The following is an 18,084-nucleotide window of genomic DNA, read 5'->3' on the forward strand; positions in this document are numbered from 1 at the left end:
TCGCGAGCCTCCCCAATCACGAGATGCTGCAGCAGCTGTCCTGCTTGTCCTGCTTCTGCTGCGCCTTTTAATAGGCTCCTCTGTGCATAGCATCTGCAACGCCTTTCAGGGGTTGTGCCAGGTTCTACTGCGACGACCAGCTGCTGTGCATTGCCTGTGTAGCGTCACACTGACGGAAGAGGCAAAACGTGCCATCACTCAGCTGCTGTGCGACCGCGCGTCAGCTGTCAAGGAACAGTCCAGGGTTGCAACGACACGCGCGTTGAGAACCACTATCAATAGATGATAACCTGTAAATGTGACGATCTGATTGATATGCGCTGAACTCTTTGAAACGACGGTTGAATCAAGACAAGGCCTACCTTAACTGCCGTGTATATAAATCGCCCTCAACTCCTCCCATTATTCCCGTCTTAGAAGCCAAGCTCATCAACCAACTCCAACATCAACTAAACTCAACTCAACTTTAGTCAAGACAGAACATACCATAAAAGCCCCGCTCATCATGGAAGCCATCCTCCAGGCCCAGGCAAAGTTTCGGCTCGACCGCGGCCTCCAGAAAATCACCGCCGTCCGCAACAAGAACTACAAGCGCCACGGCCCCAAGTCCTACGTCTACCTGCTCAACCGCTTCGGCTTCGAGCCCACCAAGCCCGGCCCGTACTTCCACCAGACGCGCATCCACCAGCGCGGCCTCGCCCACCCGGACTTCCACAAGCCCGTTGGCGGCCGCGTCCAGAGGACCAAGGTGCTCGCTAAGAAGACCAGGGAGGATGGATCCGTCGATGCGAGCGGGAGCCAGACCGGAGAGGTCGGCGCCGAGGACCAGCAGAATGACTCTGAATACCTCTGCGAAGTGACCATCGGAACTCCTGGACAGAAGCTCATGCTCGACTTTGACACTGGCTCATCCGATCTGTGGGTATGATTGTAGCCCTGCAGTCATCAAAAACACACACACACACACACACCAGAACACGATAACTAACGCCTCGATAGGTCTTCTCCACAGAACTCAGCAAGCAAACCCAGGAAAACCACTCTGTCTTTGACCCCAAGAAGTCATCCACGTTCAAGACCCTCGAGGGCCAGACATGGCAAATCTCCTACGGCGACGGCAGCTCCGCTTCGGGCACCTGCGGCTCCGACACCGTCACCCTCGGCGGCCTCTCCATCAAGAACCAGACCATCGAGCTCGCCTCCAAGCTCGCGGCCCAGTTCGCCCAGGGCACCGGCGACGGCCTCCTGGGCCTCGCCTGGCCGCAGATCAACACCGTCATGACAGACGGCCGCCCGACGCCCGCCAACACACCCGTCGCCAACATGATCCAGCAGGATGACATCCCTAGCGACGCCCAGCTCTTCACCGCCGCCTTCTACAGCGAGCGCGACGAAAATGCCGAGTCTTTCTACACCTTTGGCTACATCGACCAGGACCTCGTCTCCGCCTCCGGCCAAGAGATCGCCTGGACTGATGTCGACAACTCGCAGGGCTTCTGGATGTTCCCCTCCACCAAGACCACCATCAACGGCAAGGACATTTCTCAAGACGGAAACACCGCCATTGCCGACACCGGAACTACCCTCGCTCTCGTCTCGGACGAGGTCTGTGACGCCCTGTACAAGGCGATCCCTGGCGCCAAGTACGACGAGCAACAGCAGGGCTACGTCTTCCCCATGGACACTGATGCGTCGAGTCTGCCAGAGCTCAAGGTCTCGGTTGGAAACACCCAGTTTGTGATCCAGCCCGAGGATCTGGCTTTCGCACCCGCAGATGAGAGCAACTGGTACGGCGGTGTTCAGTCGAGGGGAAGCAACCCCTTTGACATTTTGGGCGATGTGTTTTTGAAGTCGGTCTATGCGGTGAGTTACATTCTAAATCATGAAACAATAATACACGTGCTAATAGTCATCAGATCTTTGATCAGGGCAACCAGCGATTTGGCGCAGTCCCCAAGATCCAGGCAAAGCAGAACCTGCAGCCCACCCAGTGACTCACTCGCACTCGTCTTAAACTATAATGAAGTTCAGCGAACATGGAATAATTTGTTAGATTACTGCTAAATAAAGTCAATTCGATCTACAACCCCTTCCTTTTAGGCCTTGGTCAAGTGAAGCAGCTGAGATTCTCCCTCCGTCAAGTAGGCTGTGTAGTAGTTCTTGACGCGGGTAGAGTTGCCCGACCACACATCGGTAAACTTCCACTCGGTGCAGCTCAGACCGAGAGTAGCTAGAGAGACAGTCACAGCCTGTCGTCCGTACAGCTGCGTGTTGAAACCGCCGGAGCCCTGGTCCGGTCCGTAGTTGGCAATCAGAACGTACGCCTCCTTTCCATTGTCGCTGGGGCCGGCGATCCAAGACTGCAGCTGCTGCGCCAGGTTGTTGCCCGTGCGAGGGTTGCGGGGCTGCATGGGGTACTTGGCAAAGAAGTTGGCGGCAGCGATGGACTGAGGGCTCGTCAGCAGCTTATATCCGAGCGCATCAGTCTGGGTCAGGTCATTGCCCAGAATGAGGTTGGCGCCAGCACCAAGCCAGTGGTTCATCACAGTGGTTCGCATGGTGTCGTTGACGCCCGTCAGTTTCTCGGCGTTGGCGGCAAACAGGTTGTCCATGTCAGGGTAGATGGTCAGGGGCACGTTGCGCTGCAGCTGGAGGCCAATGTATTGCCGGTAATTGTCAATGGCGCGCTGAGCAACCGACCAGGCCAAGAACGTCTCGTGCCCGTAGTTGTTAATGTCCTGGTCGGTACGCATAGACTCGGCCAGGCCGCTCCAGACGGGCAACCAGGTCTCGTTACGACAGAGCTTCCACGAGATGTTCAGGCGGATATCATGCCCTGTTTTAGCAATGGCCTTTTGGTAGGCCACAACGGCGTCCGAGTTCCGGCAGCCCAGCATGGCGCCGTTCTGGGGAGATCCAGGGCTTTTGATATCTGTCAGTAGAAACTCCTGAATAAAAATCACTTTGGACTCACGTAATATAGTCGAGCTACTCGATTCTTGTCAGCTCAAGATCATTCATAAAGGCATAATAGCATCTTGTCTCACCTTGATCATGTCAACGCCCCACGAGGCCCACAGAGCCACGACGGAATCGTGCCACTGCTGAACACCATCCTTGCTGTAGTCAAACTGGCACAGAATCTGGTCAAAGTTGCCGTTGAACGTGTCTGCAACCTTGATATTGGTTCCCAGAATCGTCTTGTTGGCAGCCTGGCACGGAACACCCGGTGCTGCAAAAGTCAGAGGGGAAAAAAAAAGAAGAAACGGAAAAGATATTGCCAAACTCACTGATATACAGGCCGAGCTGGAGGTCCTTCTTGTGCAGCCAGGAGCCAAGCTGGGGCATGTTGAATCGCGTCGAGTTGTAGATGATTCGGCCATGGTCATCAACCGTGTCAAACGACTGCCAGCCAGAGTCTAGACTGCACATGTCGAAACCGGCGGCCTTGAACTTGGAGTTTGCCAAGACTCCGCACTGCGTCTCGACAAACTTCTGGGTGTAGTATAGGCCGGACTGGCCAGCGAAGGAGGGGATCAGCGTGGAGCCGTTGGTCAGGGCCTGGGCTCCGTACGTGTTCCAGCCTCGCGCCGACTTTGTGAAGCCATTGGTCGTCTTGGCCATCTTGAGCACCTTCAGCGGGCCGCCGCCGGGCTTGGGCTGAGGATAGCAGTCGGGCAGGGTAGAGTCGCGATCCTGCAGACAGTATGGGGCAGGCCGCGTCTTGATGGCGCCGTTTCCGGCCTCGCTGGTATAGCAGCTGCCGCTGGTCCAGAGCCAGTACCATTGGTTGTCACTCCAGCCCCAGGTTCCGCTGGTTGAGCCGCTCAGCAGGCAAAGGTCGACCATGCTCTTGAAGGAGACGCTGACGTCGCTGTTCTGGGCTGATCCAACGGCTCCCGTGTTGGCCTGCTGCTGCATGCTGATGTTGTCGCCGCTGCAATCAACCAGCGACGGATCGGCCGACAGCTTGGTGATGCAGTTCTGAATGTCCGTATAGCACCCGTCTGTGAAATAAACGGAGCCAGGCGCGTACGAGGCATCGGCACAGTGAACCGTGCCGGTGTCGGTGCCAATGGCGGGCTGCAACAGCGCCGCCGCTGCTAGGGAGAAGACAATGGCCGATGCCATGGTAATTGTGAAAAGACTCTGTGCCGTGGAGAGTAAAGCCTTGTCTTGTCCTGTCGTCTAAGCGTCTTGTCAGAGTTGGAGTCTCGCAACGAGGAGGCAAATGCTTTATACAAGCTGCCTTCTCCGCTACTCCGCCGCTCCGTGGTATGGCTTCTCGGAACTTGGCGAATTCCACGGCAAAGCACGGAGAAACTACAAGAGACTATTGGGCGGAGCAGAGTAAATAGTCTCGCTCGAGTCGACCCGAAACCTTGCAAGACCCGGACAGTTCTGCGCCGCCGCAGCTTTTCACGGGCCAGCGCGTGTAGTTATTTGTCTCTCCACTTGCTCCCTGCTGGTGTTGCTGACAGTGGCTCGGTCCACGGCAAACACACTCTTCCCTACCTTACCTAGTGTCAACGGATATATCTTCATCTACCAGGGGTACTCATTGGTTTCCGGATGGGGCTCGTGCCTTTGCCCAAGTGTTTCCAGTCATCGAGTCCATCCGAAAGAAGCTCCATTGACCATTTCCGCCCGAGTTTTTGTCCCATGCTCTGGCTGGACAGACACGGCTGCCCTGGAGCTAATGCCGTCAACTCGTGTAAAGGTCTTTGCCGCCTTTCCCTTTGTCGTCTTCCCCGCGCTCAACCTTCCTAATGGAGTATTGTGCAGTCTACCCCTCAGGAAGCCATCCAAGCATCAGTAATCTCCCCCATGCATTCCCCGCGATTTCATTACCCCATGATCCGCCCCGCTGGATAACCCATGAACTTCCATCTTTCTGCAGTAACCTCGTGGTCCGACGTCGTATGTTGTGGCAGCGGAATGGCGAATATCAGCAGCGGATGGCTTCTCTCACCTCTTGTTCCTGGTGTCGAATGGCGTTCTTGAGTCATCTTACTCGGCGATGACAAGCTGCTGCTAGCCGAGAACTCTCTAGGTGGCCTGTCACTCTCTCCACACGAGCTTTTCCCCACGAAAGCTCACAAAGCACTTGAGCACCAAGTTGGTCTGGGGAAAGCCCATAAAAAGTGGACTCATCATTTCGGAAAAGCTCAAGGCGATGAAGAAAGACGGATATTTACCATGGAAAAGCGAGGCCGGTGACTCTAGCCGAAATTGTACACAAGAGTACTCCATAGCGTCTGGTGGATAAAACCGAGCTTCGTTCTTCTTCGTTTCGCAGATTTCGTCAATATAACCATAATGATAAAGTGTGTAGGTGGGGGGTAGTGCATGTATGCTTATACCAACACCGTCAACTCTCTTCATCTTGGTCATCTGCTATTGGCCCGGTTGCCTGAGCAGGGATTGAAATTGGGACACCCTCAAGGCGGAGAGAAAATCGGTTTCAGGAAAGCACCGAGACGAGATGTGGTTCCCCAGCTTTGGGTCTCAAGTCATCTCTCAGTCTGTTGTCGATTCTTGTTTACTCATACGGAAACTGCACTGTGCCAAGCTGGCAGCTGAGGCGAAGCGAGAGAGAAAGAAGAAATGATGCCCCGAGGCATGTTGGCGTGAGGCATGTTGGCAGTATGTTGGCGGTACGTTGTTTGCTGTTACATGACGGAAACTGTTTCCTGTGTGATTGTCGTTTATCCGCCTGGGAGTTGTTTTCGCTGTGTATATAGACTCAACAGCTCGCTTCGCTGTCATTATTGGAGTATCATAATTGCAGCCCCAGTCCCATTGCAAGTGGACAACCTCTCTCGGTGAAACAGTCCAGTTTCAAGACATTTGGCTAATGGGCCGGTTCTTAGCAGCGCTCTCGCTCGTGGCGAGCTGCGTCACCGCGCAGAGCATATTCAACCTCAGCGATGTTTCATGGACGGTCAGCAACGGTGTCAACGCCACCGTCCCGGGCAAGCTTCCCTCGTATGCCCACATTGACTTGCTGGCTGCCGGCGTCATTGACGATCCCATATATGGCTTCAACGAGTGGAATCAATTTTGGGTTCAGCGAATGAACTGGACATACACGTCCGGGCCTATCAAGGGACTGTAAGTGGCTGTGGCTGCGGTTGGGCGGCGGACCTGAGCTTTGAAGCTGACGAGAAGTGCATCAGCAAATCTGGCAACGGGTTGACTTCATGGCTCGTCTTTGAAGGTCTCGATACCTTTTGCGAGATCAAGCTCTGCGGCCAGAAAGTTGGCGACACCAAGAACCAGTTCCGCAAATACACCTTTGATGTCTCTGACATCCTGCCAAAATGCGAGGGCGACCCCGTTCTCAGCTTAAACTTTGGCTCTGCGAGCAAGATCGTGCTCGACATTTCCCAGCGCAGCGATCTGTGTATGTTGCTCTCCACGCCTGTGAGGTATGAGTCGTTCCGCTAACGAGCTGCCGATGCCCAGCCACTGTCAACTCTGCCAACGGTTACAACGGACAGGAGTTCCAGGGCCGAGTCTACATGCGAAAGCAGGAGAGCGACTTCGGTTGGGATTGGGGCCCGCAGTTTGCCCCAGCCGGTCCGTGGCGCCCGGCGTACATCGTGCAGAAGGCCAAGACGGATCCCGTCTACATCACCAACACGGCCATCGACATCTATCGCCAGGGTCAGATGCCCAACCTGTCGCCCGATCAGTCCAAGCCTTGGGTCTTCAACGCCAGCATCGACTACATCGGTACACTGCCCAAGGGCTCCCAGTTTCACGTCAAGATTGTCGACAGCAAGGGCCACACGCTCAAAGAGGCCAATCTGGTCGGCATCACCCAAAATAACGGGACCATCACCGGCAGCACCTCCATCAACACCAAGGTCGACCTGTGGTGGCCTTCTGGCTACGGCGAGCAGACACTGTACACCGCGACGCTGTCTCTCATCAGCGCCGGAGTTCCCAAGCATGCCACCGTGACCAAGCGTGTTGGCTTCCGAACCATCGTCCTCAACCTCAACGCCATCACTGATGCAGACAAGGCCAAGGGCGTCGCTCCCGGAGCCAGCTGGAAGTTCGAGATCAACGGCCACGAGATGTACGCCAAGGGCTCCAACTTTGTCCCTCCCGACGTCTTCTGGCCCCGTGTCAACCAAACGAAGATCAAGGAGACATTCGAGTTGGCCGTCAACTCCCATTTCAACATGATGCGAATCTGGGCCTCCGGAGCCTATCTCCCCGACTGGGCGTATGACCTGGCCGACAAGATGGGTCTGCTGCTCTGGTCCGAGTTCCAGTTCTCTGTCGCATACTTCCCTGCCACGCCCGACTTCCTTGCCGAGTATGAGGCCGAAGCATACTACAACACCCGCCGTGTGAATCACCATCCCAGTCTAGCTCTGTGGGCCGGAGGCAACGAGCTCGAGTACCTCATCTATGGCTGGTGGCTCAACCCGCGAAACAACACTCAGCTGGAGGACTATGAGACCATCTTCCAGCAGCATCTCGCCAAGTGTGTGTACGCCAACACCCACTCCATCAGCTATATCCCCTCTTCCACCTACCACGGATATACTTCGCTCGACTTTAACTCCGTCAGTCCCCAGACCTCGCGATACGATTACATGGAGAGCCCCGATGCAATCTATGCTGACACCGACTTCTACAACTATGACGGCAGCATTGCTTTCCAGTACAGCGGCTACCCCGTTGGTCGTTTCGCCGATGAGTTTGGCTTCCCTTCCATGCCGTCTGTCTACTCCTGGAGAGATGCGATCCCCGAAAGCGAGTTCAACTTCGACTCGTCATATGTCCGCCATCACAACCGTCACCTCAGCGGCGGCAGCGACTTTTTCTCATCCTCCGCGAACGGCATCAACCAGTTTACCGACAGCATCAAGCTGTGGTACCCGCTCCCTCAGCTGCCGGATCCCGTGGCCAACTTCACTGCCTGGACGTGGACCTCGCAGGTGTTCCAGGCCGATTACTACCAGGCCCAGATCGCCTTTTACCGACGTGGATCGGGGCTCCCCAACAGACAGATGGGCTCTCTGTACTGGCAATTCAACGACATCTGGGTTGGCCCGACCTGGTCCAGCACCGAACACAGCTTGCGCCAAAAGGTGGCATACTATGCCGCCAAGGACATCTTCAACCCCGTCATTGTCTGGCCCTTTTACGACGAGGCCACCGATGTCTTGGAGGTCTGGGTTGTTTCTGATCTGTGGGAAAAGGTTTCTGGAACTGCCACCTTCCAGTGGGTTGACTGGGAGGGCAATGCATTGGATGTTGATCCTCCCGTCCATGTCAACCCTGCTCGCGATGGATCATTCGAGGTCAACTTTGACGTGCAGCCCATCAATGCCACTCGGCTAGTTACGTATCCCGCCCTGTCGACCTTCTTCGCCTGCAAGAACCCCTCGTCCAATGCGCTGCTCTCCATCTCCATCAAGGCCGGTGAATATACTCACTCCAAGTTCTTCCACCCTCAGAGCCTCCGATTGAGCAGCATTGCCGATCCGGGCCTGGTCATGACCAAGTCGCTTCGTGGAAAGACTGCCCAGTTCAAAATCACCGCCACCAAAGGTGTTGCGGCATGGGTCTGGGTTGACTACCCCTCCACCGTGAGGGGATACTTTGACCAGAACGGCTTCTGGCTCAACAAGGGCGAGAGCCGTACTATTACCTTTACAGTGTGGGACGACTGGTCCAGTGGCGCGTGGATCAACGACGTCGTGTTGCGATCCATCTATGACAACGTTGACAAGTAGTTCAGATGGTATATAGTTGTCTAGATTATAAAGCAAATGTCTGTTGACTTGCTTTTCGCCAAGTTTTGCAGTTGGTCGTGACTCGCGAATGCCGCCTCGTAGGCTCGGGTTGGATCTCGGTTTGTGTACAGCGTAGCCCGCTCGACATTGCAAAGACTGTGCGAAGCCATCGTGAGCCTCGGATTTCTGGATATAGCGCACACGTTAGCTGCAACCTCTCTGTTTGGCGTATCATGGCACGAGCTGTCCAACGTACCGTTTTAGCAATGCTCCTCTGGCCAATTCCGTCTTCTGGTCACATAATGCCGGGTAGAGGAGATAGGCGACAGCAAATGGGAAGTGGTGAGGTGGAAGAAACTAAATGTTCACATTGACAAGACAACCGCGTTCTTTTCCGACTGTTTAAAAGCCTTTACAGAAGGATATGTAATAATAACAGATGAAGAAAAATCCTCGACCAGCTGCGCATGAGGATGAGGCAGAGAGGGGAAGCTGTTGTGCGGGAAGGAACAGGAAGGCAGATGTGGTGATTTAGCTGTTTATGTAAGCAGCATGTGTTCAGATATCACCACCACAAAAGCTGCGTGGGAACATTCAAACGTGAACAATTACCGCACCTGTCTCAAGGTGGTTCCATCTTACAGACGGTATCTTCATCTCGGCTGCATACACTGCACCGGGAGGGGTCCAAACGCCCCTTTTCAGGTAATCAGGGTCAACGACATGAAATACCAAACATCCGCTTCGTCCATCGGATTCGATCAAGAGAGATCAAAATCATCACAGGGACTGCGCAACGAAGCTCATTAGTGTCGTGCATTGACCCAACAAGAGGGTCTTGATAAAAATACCAAGTACGTGATCAAATAAATGAATTATACATCCGCAGAATAGACGTGGTTGAGAGATTGGTGAGTATAGGTTAACCGGCAGACGAGACGAAGCGCATCTGCAATGTTGTGTATGACGTCATGACACAAGAACATCGAGTTGTTGCACGAGTCGTGGTCTCTGATCGTGTTTGATCGACAGATAAGATGAGCGCCCGCATAATTCGCGGGGCAATCGATGCGCGTTATCGATAGCCGATAACGATAACTCTTGGGTATATCGGACTCTGTACAAAATACTTTTGCTGCTGCAGTCCGCCGTTTCCTTTCCATTCTACGCCTTGTGATTCGAGTCGCGTACATGAAGCGATCATATTGAGCCTTATATGTCCTCACTTGAAACTGTTCTCATGAAGATATGTATGCTGGTAATTTGGGACCTTGCGAGTCACATACAGAGTGGTGAGGTGGGGCGCGAGAAATGGTGGGGTAACCAATCTGCTAGGCATTTCCGTGCTATCTTGTTAGGACATTAAAAACTTTCAACTCTTGATTGCTGCTCTTTTTTCCTCCGACGACCTCGACGTATCCCTGCGAAAGCCATCGAGCTGTCGCTCACCCGAGCAAACGAAGCCGAATCACACAGATCAAGGCTTTTCTCGACACTCAGAATGAGCCCGAAACCCGTCATCGGCCTTCTGGGAGGCGGCCAGCTGGGCCGAATGCTGTGCCAGGCCGCTGCTCCTCTCGACGTCGAAATCGCCATCCTCGACGCCGAAAATGCGCCCGCGAAGCAGGTCAACCACAACAGCCGCAACATCAATGGCTCGTACAAGGACGCGGAGAAGATCAAGGAGCTGGCCTCTCACTGCAGCGTCCTCAGCGTCGAGACGGAGCACGTGGACACGACGGTGCTAGAAGAGATCGCGACGACTACAAAGGTCGCCGTTTGCCCGTCTTGGAAGACGATTCGGCTGATCCAGGACAAATACGAGCAAAAGGCCTACTTGGCCAGCAAAGGAATCCCCGTCGCGGAGTCTGTGGCCATTGAGGGATCCGGCGATGCCATGCTCGCGTCTCTCAAGGCCGTGTCTGCCAAGTTTGGCTATCCCTGGATGCTCAAGGCCAGGAAGGACTCCTACGATGGCCGAGGAAATATGAAGATCTCTGGCGACGCTGACCTGGAACATGCTGTCGCCGAGTTTGGCAAGTTCAGCTGCTATGCTGAGAAGTTCGTCCCGTTCCAATGCGAGCTGTCTGTCCTCGTGATTCGCACGGAGGACGACGAGGGCCGGACCAAACGTCTGCTGCCGTATCCCGCGGTCGAGACGGTACATGAAGACAACATCTGCTCCCGAGTCTACCTCCCCCCTCGGACGACTCCGGCTTCTGCCTGCGAGCGAGCACAGCAGGTCGCTAGCGACGTCGTCGATAAGCTGTGGGGGAGAGGCATTTTTGCCGTTGAGATGTTTGTCACCCAGGACAGCCAGATTCTTGTCAATGAGATTGCACCTCGACCGCACAACTCCGGGCACCTGTTTATCGAGGCAGTGCCATACATGTAAGCTATTTTCTGTTGGTTCGTTCTCTCTCATTGTTCTAACCCATGGGGTCTCCCTAGGTCACAATACAAGGCACAGCTCACCTCGATCCTCGACGAGACCCTCCCGCCGAAAATTGAGCCGTACGTTGCTTCGAGTATCATGATCAACATTCTCGGCGGCGCCAATCCCGACTCTCACCTTCCACTTGTCGAGAAAGCCAAGTCCATGTACGGAAACAAGATGGCTGTTTACGTGCACCTCTACGGCAAGGAGTCCAAGCCTAGTCGAAAGATTGGACACATTACCGTTACTGGCCTAGTCGCTAGCATAACGGAACTCGAAGAGTTTGCGAAGCCGTTGGTGGACATGGCCAGCGAAATGAGACAAGAGAGGCTGCAATCACGCACCAAGGCCCTGCGGCCAGACCAGGCAGTGTCCAAGCCCGCACAAGCACCTCTGGTCCTGGTTACGATGGGCTCAGACTCTGACCTCCCAGTGCTCAAGGCTGGCATTGATATCCTTAACCAGTTTGGCGTGCCCTGGGAAGTTGACATCACATCGGCTCATCGCACGCCGGCCAAGATGGCTGACGTCGCTACGAAAGCCGCTGCTCGCGGCATCAAGGTCATCATCGCCGCAGCCGGAGGAGCAGCCCACTTGCCTGGAATGGTGTCAGCCTATACGCCGTTGCCTGTCATTGGTGTTCCTGTCAAGGCCACGCATCTTGATGGCGTTGACTCTCTTTACTCGATTGTTCAGATGCCGGTAAGTACAACGGACTCTATCGCTCCATTTCCCTCCCCGCAAATTGATGCTGACGAGCAACTAGCGAGGTGTCCCCACAGCGACGGTTGGCATCAACAACTCGACCAATGCAGCGCTCCTCGCAATTCGGTGCCTGGGTGCTTTTATTCCCGAGTTTCACAACAAGATGAAGGCGTATCAGCTCGACAACGAGAAGCAGGTGGAGGAGAAGGCGAACCGACTGCGAGAAATGAACGTCGAGGCCTACCTTGCGCAAATGAAGAAGGCTTGATCTGAGCCATTTGGCTCAACTGCGATATCCTAAGCTGCCCGTGAACGACTATTTTGTATATGCCAGACCCAGTTCATGCGCTCATCGGACGATATCGGACCTGGAGGCTTCGCCGGTAGGAACTATCAACTGACCAGCAACATCCGATGAGCCTATCACTGCGACGATCAAGACCCCGGGTTGTGCTAAGTGACGCAACTGTATTAAAGTGGTCGCAGACCCTCATCCCCAGACTGTACGTGCGGCGATAACGACTTTCGCACTATAAGCTACATATACCACCAAATGGTCTGAGCGGAACAAGACCCTATACAAACAATAGCAGAGCACTGTCTATAGACTTGTTGAGAATAATGACGCCTCCACTTAACATTCTTACTCCGCAAACGCTCAAACCACCGTACAATCCCTCCACTATCTCTCCCCATCTAGAACGACGATAGACTCCGGTTTCTATCGTCAAGTAAACACTCTCGACTGACGCAAAGCGCACGCTCCATTGACATCGACTCATCTCCATTTGCGTCGACACCTGTTCCATTCGCCTATAAAGCCATGCCCTCTTCCTGCTCTCATCTCGAACTTCTTCACTCTCAACAACGACAACACCAATCCTACAACAACTACAACAACCACTTCAATCCAACAACAACCACTTCAAACCTTCAAGATGCAACTGTCTACCCTCCTCGTGCTCCTCCCCCTGGCTGCGGCCCTTCCTTCGCTCCCGGCCATCGACGCCCGCGCCGCCGAAGAAGTCGAGGCCCTCGCTGCCAGAGATGATGGCGACTGCAAGTCGTCGCGGGACGACTGCGTCGAAAAGTGCAGGCCCACCGGACTCGGCTACATCTACTGCGTGAGCAGCTGCAACGCCTCGTACCTTTGGGTAAGTCATAGAACATCTCCCCAATTGTATTTATCCACTCGCATGTTTCTTCAGTAATACTAAGGCCCAGAGCAGTGCAAGGCGGACAGCGACGACGAGTAAGCGCGATGCTTCAGAAGAAAGCTCCTATGAGAACCATCGCGCCGACGTCCGCCCCAGCAGTACACTTCTGTATTGCTGAGGCGTTGACGGGACTCTCTCCGCATGGTTCAAAGTGATAGAGCTTCATTTCTCGGGCAATGGAGGATACACATCTTCTGTTTCTGCTTGGATACTATAGTAAAGCAACTGGATATATAAATACAACAAGACGTTCTTATTCATTCCTGCTTCTTTGCAGTGAGGATTGGGCTGAAAGATTATGGGTTCGTGCCTGGGAATATGGACGACTCTTCCAAATTGCAAGTGACGTTTATTGCTTCAATCTGGTGAAGAACTTCTGTTTCGTGATGATGAAGTCGTCTCCTTCTTCGCCACCAGTCTAAAACATGATATCGATTGTGGTGTCCTCTTTGCCTCCCACTTGACTGGCATCTTCTTGTACAAAAGACCTGGAAATAGCCCTATAAAATACCGCGCAAGGACTTACACTTCCTTACAAGTCACAATCTTCGCTTTAACGTGCTGGAGTCCCCAAGCTTTTCTTGTGTAAATTTTTGAATTGACCAGTTCTCAGATTTTACTTGACTCATTGAGCTTTCTGGTCAAGAGCATCAAAACTCAGCAATTTCTACATAGCGTTATCTAAATGCTTTCCTTCTCTAGAATGATCATTCAATACTTCACAGGCGCTTCATACACTTAAAATCAGAATACAATCTCACTTACCATGAGAAATGACCGTCAAAAACAAAATGACCAATTAATACAGGGTAGCGAATAGAATCGCCGCGAGAGTGCAGAGACAATGTGGGGTCACGTGTCGTACACCGGTCTCGAGCCATCTGTCCGCCTGCCCGAACCCAAGCATCAGCTTATTGTCCTCTATTAAATCACCAAAAAGCGAAAGCTCTCAATAAGTCTCTCGAGTTGTTCTAGAAAAAAGCAATTTCGGCAAGGGCGTGTGCCGAGTCGGGCTGCCAAATGTCTGCTAGACATGTCTTTGCAAGTCACGCCCACCGTTCCCACAGTCCAAGCTGAGCCACGAAACGGCGAGCCAACCAAGCAGCCGCGTCGGAGAGCCTGCAACGAGTGCAAGCAGCAAAAAGTATGATGAATTACTCTCAACTTCTTCACCTGTTTATTCCATGTATCACTGAGTTGACACCTTTGGCAGCTTCGATGCGACTTGGTTGCCAGTGACGGCGCTCCCAGTACGTGCTCTCGGTGCCAGAGACTCAGTCTCTCATGCAAAGTAGACACCGATTTCCGCAGAACACGGAAGAGGAGGCAAGCATCTCAAGATGACACAACGTTCCATTCTGTGAGAAAAATGGGCTATCTAACATGCAACTCGTTCATTTTCTAGAAAGTCCTTTGAGCTAGAGAATGAAGTCAGGGAGCTTAGACGACAACTAGCCACTCGCGAAGCTAACAATGCTGCGCTCGAATGGCCAATTCCAACCCCAGCAGCTCCTTGTAAGTACATTTAGCCCTTTGTACAGGAGAAATTACTGTTTTCTGCTTGCTTGACGATATAAAAAGCTAACATACACATCTATTTGATGCTTTTCAGCTGAGACGCGCGTCAGCGAGGTAGCCGTGTCATCGGTATCCGGCGCGTCTGGGCCATCACCAGACCCAAAAGAAAGCTCTCGCGTTCCGGGTCTTACCACACAACCTGTCATTGATCAACCGCCAGAGCCTCGGAGATCAATCATAACTATTCCAAGGGCCAGAAAACTAGGCAACGTTGAACTCTCCGTCGAAGAGATTGACGAGCTGTATCTCATGTGAGGAGAAAAAAAAAAAAAGGCCAGCATCTTCTCGAGATGGAACAAACTAACCGCCGTGCATGCAGTTACATACTTCACTACCACCCATATCTACCGTTTCTGGATCCAAGCACCTCGCTTCACGAGTACTACGAATCATCCGAGCTCCTTTTTTGGTCCATAATTGCCGTCGCCGCCCGGAGGCTGCAGAGCCATCCTACGCTGCTGGCTAAGCTCGCGAGGAGTGTTACCGACCTTCTGTGGAAAACCCTCCGCTCGATTCCATATTCGCTCCGAGTAGTACAGAGTCTGGTCATCCTCTGTACCTGGCCTTTTCCGACGAGCAGCAGCACCGCAGATCCAACGTATATGCTGGCGGGCATGATGGTGCAGCTTGGAACGCAAATGGGGCTGCACCGCGCGCTCAGCGCAGAGGATTTTGTCAAGGTTCCCCTACATCTCAGCGTGTACGAGTACTCGGAATGGGTCAAGACCTGGGAAGCTTGCAATATTGTTGCGCAGAGGTAAGTGGCACAAATGCGTCGAACCTCGTTTTATTGTCAAGCTTCACAAATTTTAAACACTCTTCCATAGTGTAAGTGTTGGATGCGGTCTGCCAGCCACAATACAAATGCACGACTGGTCCCTGACGGTTGCACCCGAGTCCATGTCATCGCCTCACGATATTTCTCTGAGATGGCATCTTCGCATCGAGCAATTCAGATACCGAGTGTCTCAAGCGCTGACATCCAACGCTCTCGATCCTGCCGGATTCATGTCATCTCGTGAGCGGCTGTCGCTGTACCGACTTCTCAACGCGTCCCTTGTCGACTTGGAGCGTGAGGCGATCAATATGACGCGTAATGATGGATCTGCCCCTCTTAAGCCAACTAATCATTTGCTAATGACAGTCATAGCCATAACTCGTTATTATCTCGCCGCCGCCCGCCTTCACCTCCACTCATTCTACCTCTTCGACGAGTCTAGCGTCGATGGATACTCCGATCGCATCGTGGTATTATACCAAACCGCCTATTCACTCATCGAGCAGTGTCTCGAGATGGACAATCAGGAAAGCGGATTCTTTCACTACTGCCCATTCTTCTGCTACCAAGTGTTTGTCTCTGCGGCTTTCATCATTCTCAAGGTGATGATGAATGGGTACTTCGAAAAGCTTCTGGATGTGGAAGCGGGCAAAAGACTGCTTGATGCTGCCATATCATCACTTCGAAAGATGTCGGTTGCGAACAACGATCTTCCCGGCCGTCTCAGCGACGTCATTGGCTTCTTCTGCAGTCTACCGGATCCTCGAGTCATCAGCGGAGACTCCATCGACGACTTACGCTTGCGTGTTCGAAACCGCCTTAGCATGAGCATTGTGTACGACTCGCTTTGGGAATGGCGGCGACACTTTCAATCGAATGGTGACGATCGCATTGAAGGCTCCGAAGAAACACAAGATAAGTGGATTGATGACTGCGAATTTGCACCCAGTTTCACTGACGCCGAATGCACAGGCGCTGTTCAGTTCCGAAGATATGCAAGATGCCATGATGTTTGATCATTTGAGTAGCCTTGCAGACGGCTTCAATATGGGATGGCCAGGATGATTACTCTGATGCACCAATATCATCGTACTCGCTTCTATTTTCATCATGACCTCATCTATGGATGCGATTATTATATTACACCTTTTCGTACAGCTGCCCTCCGGCTGCCACATCCACCGCAGTCGCTTCCTTCAAGCCTACGACCGTGAACAGCTTCTTGGGGGTAAAAGTCGGGTCAATGCCTGTGACACCAGTCTCCTTGATCCGCAAGTATGTGCTGCGAATGGCTTCATATGCGGGGGCGAGAGCTGCAAAGGGATAAATGATGATTCTGAAGCCCAGCTCCTTAGCTTCAGCCACGGTCCAGGATGGTGTAGCTCCATTCTCGACCATGTTCAAGAGAACCGGGGTCGGTGCGAGCGATCGGCACACCTCTCGGGCCTCTTCCTTGGTGGTCACGCCCTCAAGGAATGCGACATCAGCACCAGCAGCGACGGCAGCCTTGAGCCTACGGATGGCCTCGTCGAAGCCATCTGTCTGCAGGGCATCCGTCCGGGCAATGATGACAATGTCAGACGCCAGCCTCTCGCGGGCGGCAGCAGCAGCACTGATGCGCTGCCGAAAGACGTCAACGCTGACAACTTCTTTGCCCCCAAGGTGGCCGCAGCGCTTGGTCTGGATCTGGTCCTCAATGTGCAGACCGGCGACACCACTGCGATGGTACTGCGCCACCGTGCGAGCAACCATGTTGGGCCCGCCGTAGCCCGTGTCAGCGTCAGCAATGAGAGGGACGCGGGGGTCCAGGTTGGCAATCATTTCGGCATGCTCTCTCATGTCGTTGAGGGAGGCAAAGCCCAGGTCTGGCTGGCCAAGCTTGGAAGCACATGTTCCGGCGCCAGTCTACGCGCCGCATTAACGTCGTGAAATCGAATGCAAACTAGGTATCTTCATCATAGCAGGTGCTTACCATGTAGAGACCATCGAATCCAACTTCCAACGCAATTCTCGCGCTGAAGCCATCGTAGACGCCGGGCATGACAATCAATTCATCGGTTTCCGTGAGCATCTTGCGGAGCCGGGTTGCAGCGGGTGTGGGCGCGCCGGCATGTCCATTGTGCCCGTTTGCACTTCCGTTTGTGTAAGTCATCTTTGGCGTAGTTGGCGAAGGCGAGGTGGTTGAAACAAAGAGGATCCGAGAGGTCTTTGTTAGACTTGCTGCTGATTTTGTTGAATCAATCTCCGAGAATCGTAGATAAAACAGATTTATATATCTCCAGAGTCAGAGTGATCGTCAGACTATCTTCATCCTTGAGGAGACGATCGCTCGCCGGGCGGAGAGCCGAACCGGCGTTTGCCTCTCCGATCGGCGAGCTTGCCATGTCCGATCGGCGTTTCTTTCGGTGAGCGCCAGACCACGGTTTGCCCCCCCTATTTCGTCACCCTCGCGCTAGACCCCAGGTTTTCTTCTATTCTAGGGCCGAATAAAGTTTAATGGCCGGGGTAAATGTCTGGGGTCCCCGCGTCAATCGTCTGCCGGTCCGGGTTTGGACCTTGCCCTGTTGCTCTTCACCTTGTCCCTGTAAGACGGAGAAGTATATAATCATC

General features: G+C 53.4%; 6 protein-coding genes across 6 annotated transcripts; 4 read left to right on the forward strand and 2 right to left on the reverse strand.

Annotated features, from left to right (window-relative positions):
- Nucleotides 1-505: 505 nt before the first annotated feature.
- On the forward strand, nt 506-1,994 carry BBK36DRAFT_1109397 (aspartic peptidase A1; the record flags this gene model as incomplete). Its single annotated transcript, XM_024889471.1, has 3 exons — nt 506-922; nt 1,000-1,863; nt 1,917-1,994. 3 exons carry the CDS (start codon nt 506-508, stop codon nt 1,992-1,994), a joined length of 1,359 nt encoding a protein of 452 aa, XP_024753476.1.
- Nucleotides 1,995-2,096: 102 nt separating this feature from the next.
- BBK36DRAFT_1136835 (glycoside hydrolase family 27 protein) lies at nt 2,097-4,131 on the reverse strand (the record flags this gene model as incomplete). The annotated part of the gene is made up of 4 exons (XM_024893105.1): nt 2,097-2,922; nt 2,975-2,988; nt 3,048-3,232; nt 3,291-4,131. The coding sequence occupies 4 exons, from the start codon at nt 4,129-4,131 to the stop codon at nt 2,097-2,099; spliced, it is 1,866 nt and encodes a 621-aa protein (XP_024753477.1).
- Nucleotides 4,132-5,857: 1,726 nt separating this feature from the next.
- Nucleotides 5,858-8,759, forward strand: BBK36DRAFT_1173390 (glycoside hydrolase family 2 protein; the record flags this gene model as incomplete). Its single annotated transcript, XM_024895855.1, has 3 exons — nt 5,858-6,114; nt 6,180-6,426; nt 6,513-8,759. 3 exons carry the CDS (start codon nt 5,858-5,860, stop codon nt 8,757-8,759), a joined length of 2,751 nt encoding a protein of 916 aa, XP_024753478.1.
- A 1,501-nt stretch (nt 8,760-10,260) lies between these two features.
- BBK36DRAFT_1108357 (Phosphoribosylaminoimidazole carboxylase) lies at nt 10,261-12,169 on the forward strand (the record flags this gene model as incomplete). The annotated part of the gene is made up of 3 exons (XM_024889357.1): nt 10,261-11,150; nt 11,211-11,898; nt 11,963-12,169. The coding sequence occupies 3 exons, from the start codon at nt 10,261-10,263 to the stop codon at nt 12,167-12,169; spliced, it is 1,785 nt and encodes a 594-aa protein (XP_024753479.1).
- Nucleotides 12,170-14,151: 1,982 nt separating this feature from the next.
- On the forward strand, nt 14,152-16,490 carry BBK36DRAFT_1173395 (hypothetical protein; the record flags this gene model as incomplete). Its single annotated transcript, XM_024895856.1, has 6 exons — nt 14,152-14,262; nt 14,332-14,478; nt 14,537-14,633; nt 14,731-14,938; nt 15,016-15,453; nt 15,524-16,490. The coding sequence occupies 6 exons, from the start codon at nt 14,152-14,154 to the stop codon at nt 16,488-16,490; spliced, it is 1,968 nt and encodes a 655-aa protein (XP_024753480.1).
- On the reverse strand, nt 16,448-17,652 carry BBK36DRAFT_1133894 (Phosphoenolpyruvate/pyruvate domain-containing protein). Its single transcript, XM_024892123.1, has 3 exons — nt 17,430-17,652; nt 16,615-17,381; nt 16,448-16,541 (listed from the first exon to the last, which is right to left on the reverse strand). The coding sequence occupies exon 2, from the start codon at nt 17,311-17,313 to the stop codon at nt 16,615-16,617; it is 699 nt and encodes a 232-aa protein (XP_024753481.1). The 5' UTR covers nt 17,314-17,381; nt 17,430-17,652; the 3' UTR covers nt 16,448-16,541.
- Nucleotides 17,653-18,084: the final 432 nt, after the last annotated feature.

The sequence above is a fragment of the Trichoderma citrinoviride genome (assembly GCF_003025115.1).
Source record: "Trichoderma citrinoviride strain TUCIM 6016 unplaced genomic scaffold BBK36scaffold_1, whole genome shotgun sequence".
In the NCBI taxonomy this organism is placed as follows: Eukaryota; Fungi; Ascomycota; class Sordariomycetes; order Hypocreales; family Hypocreaceae; genus Trichoderma; species Trichoderma citrinoviride.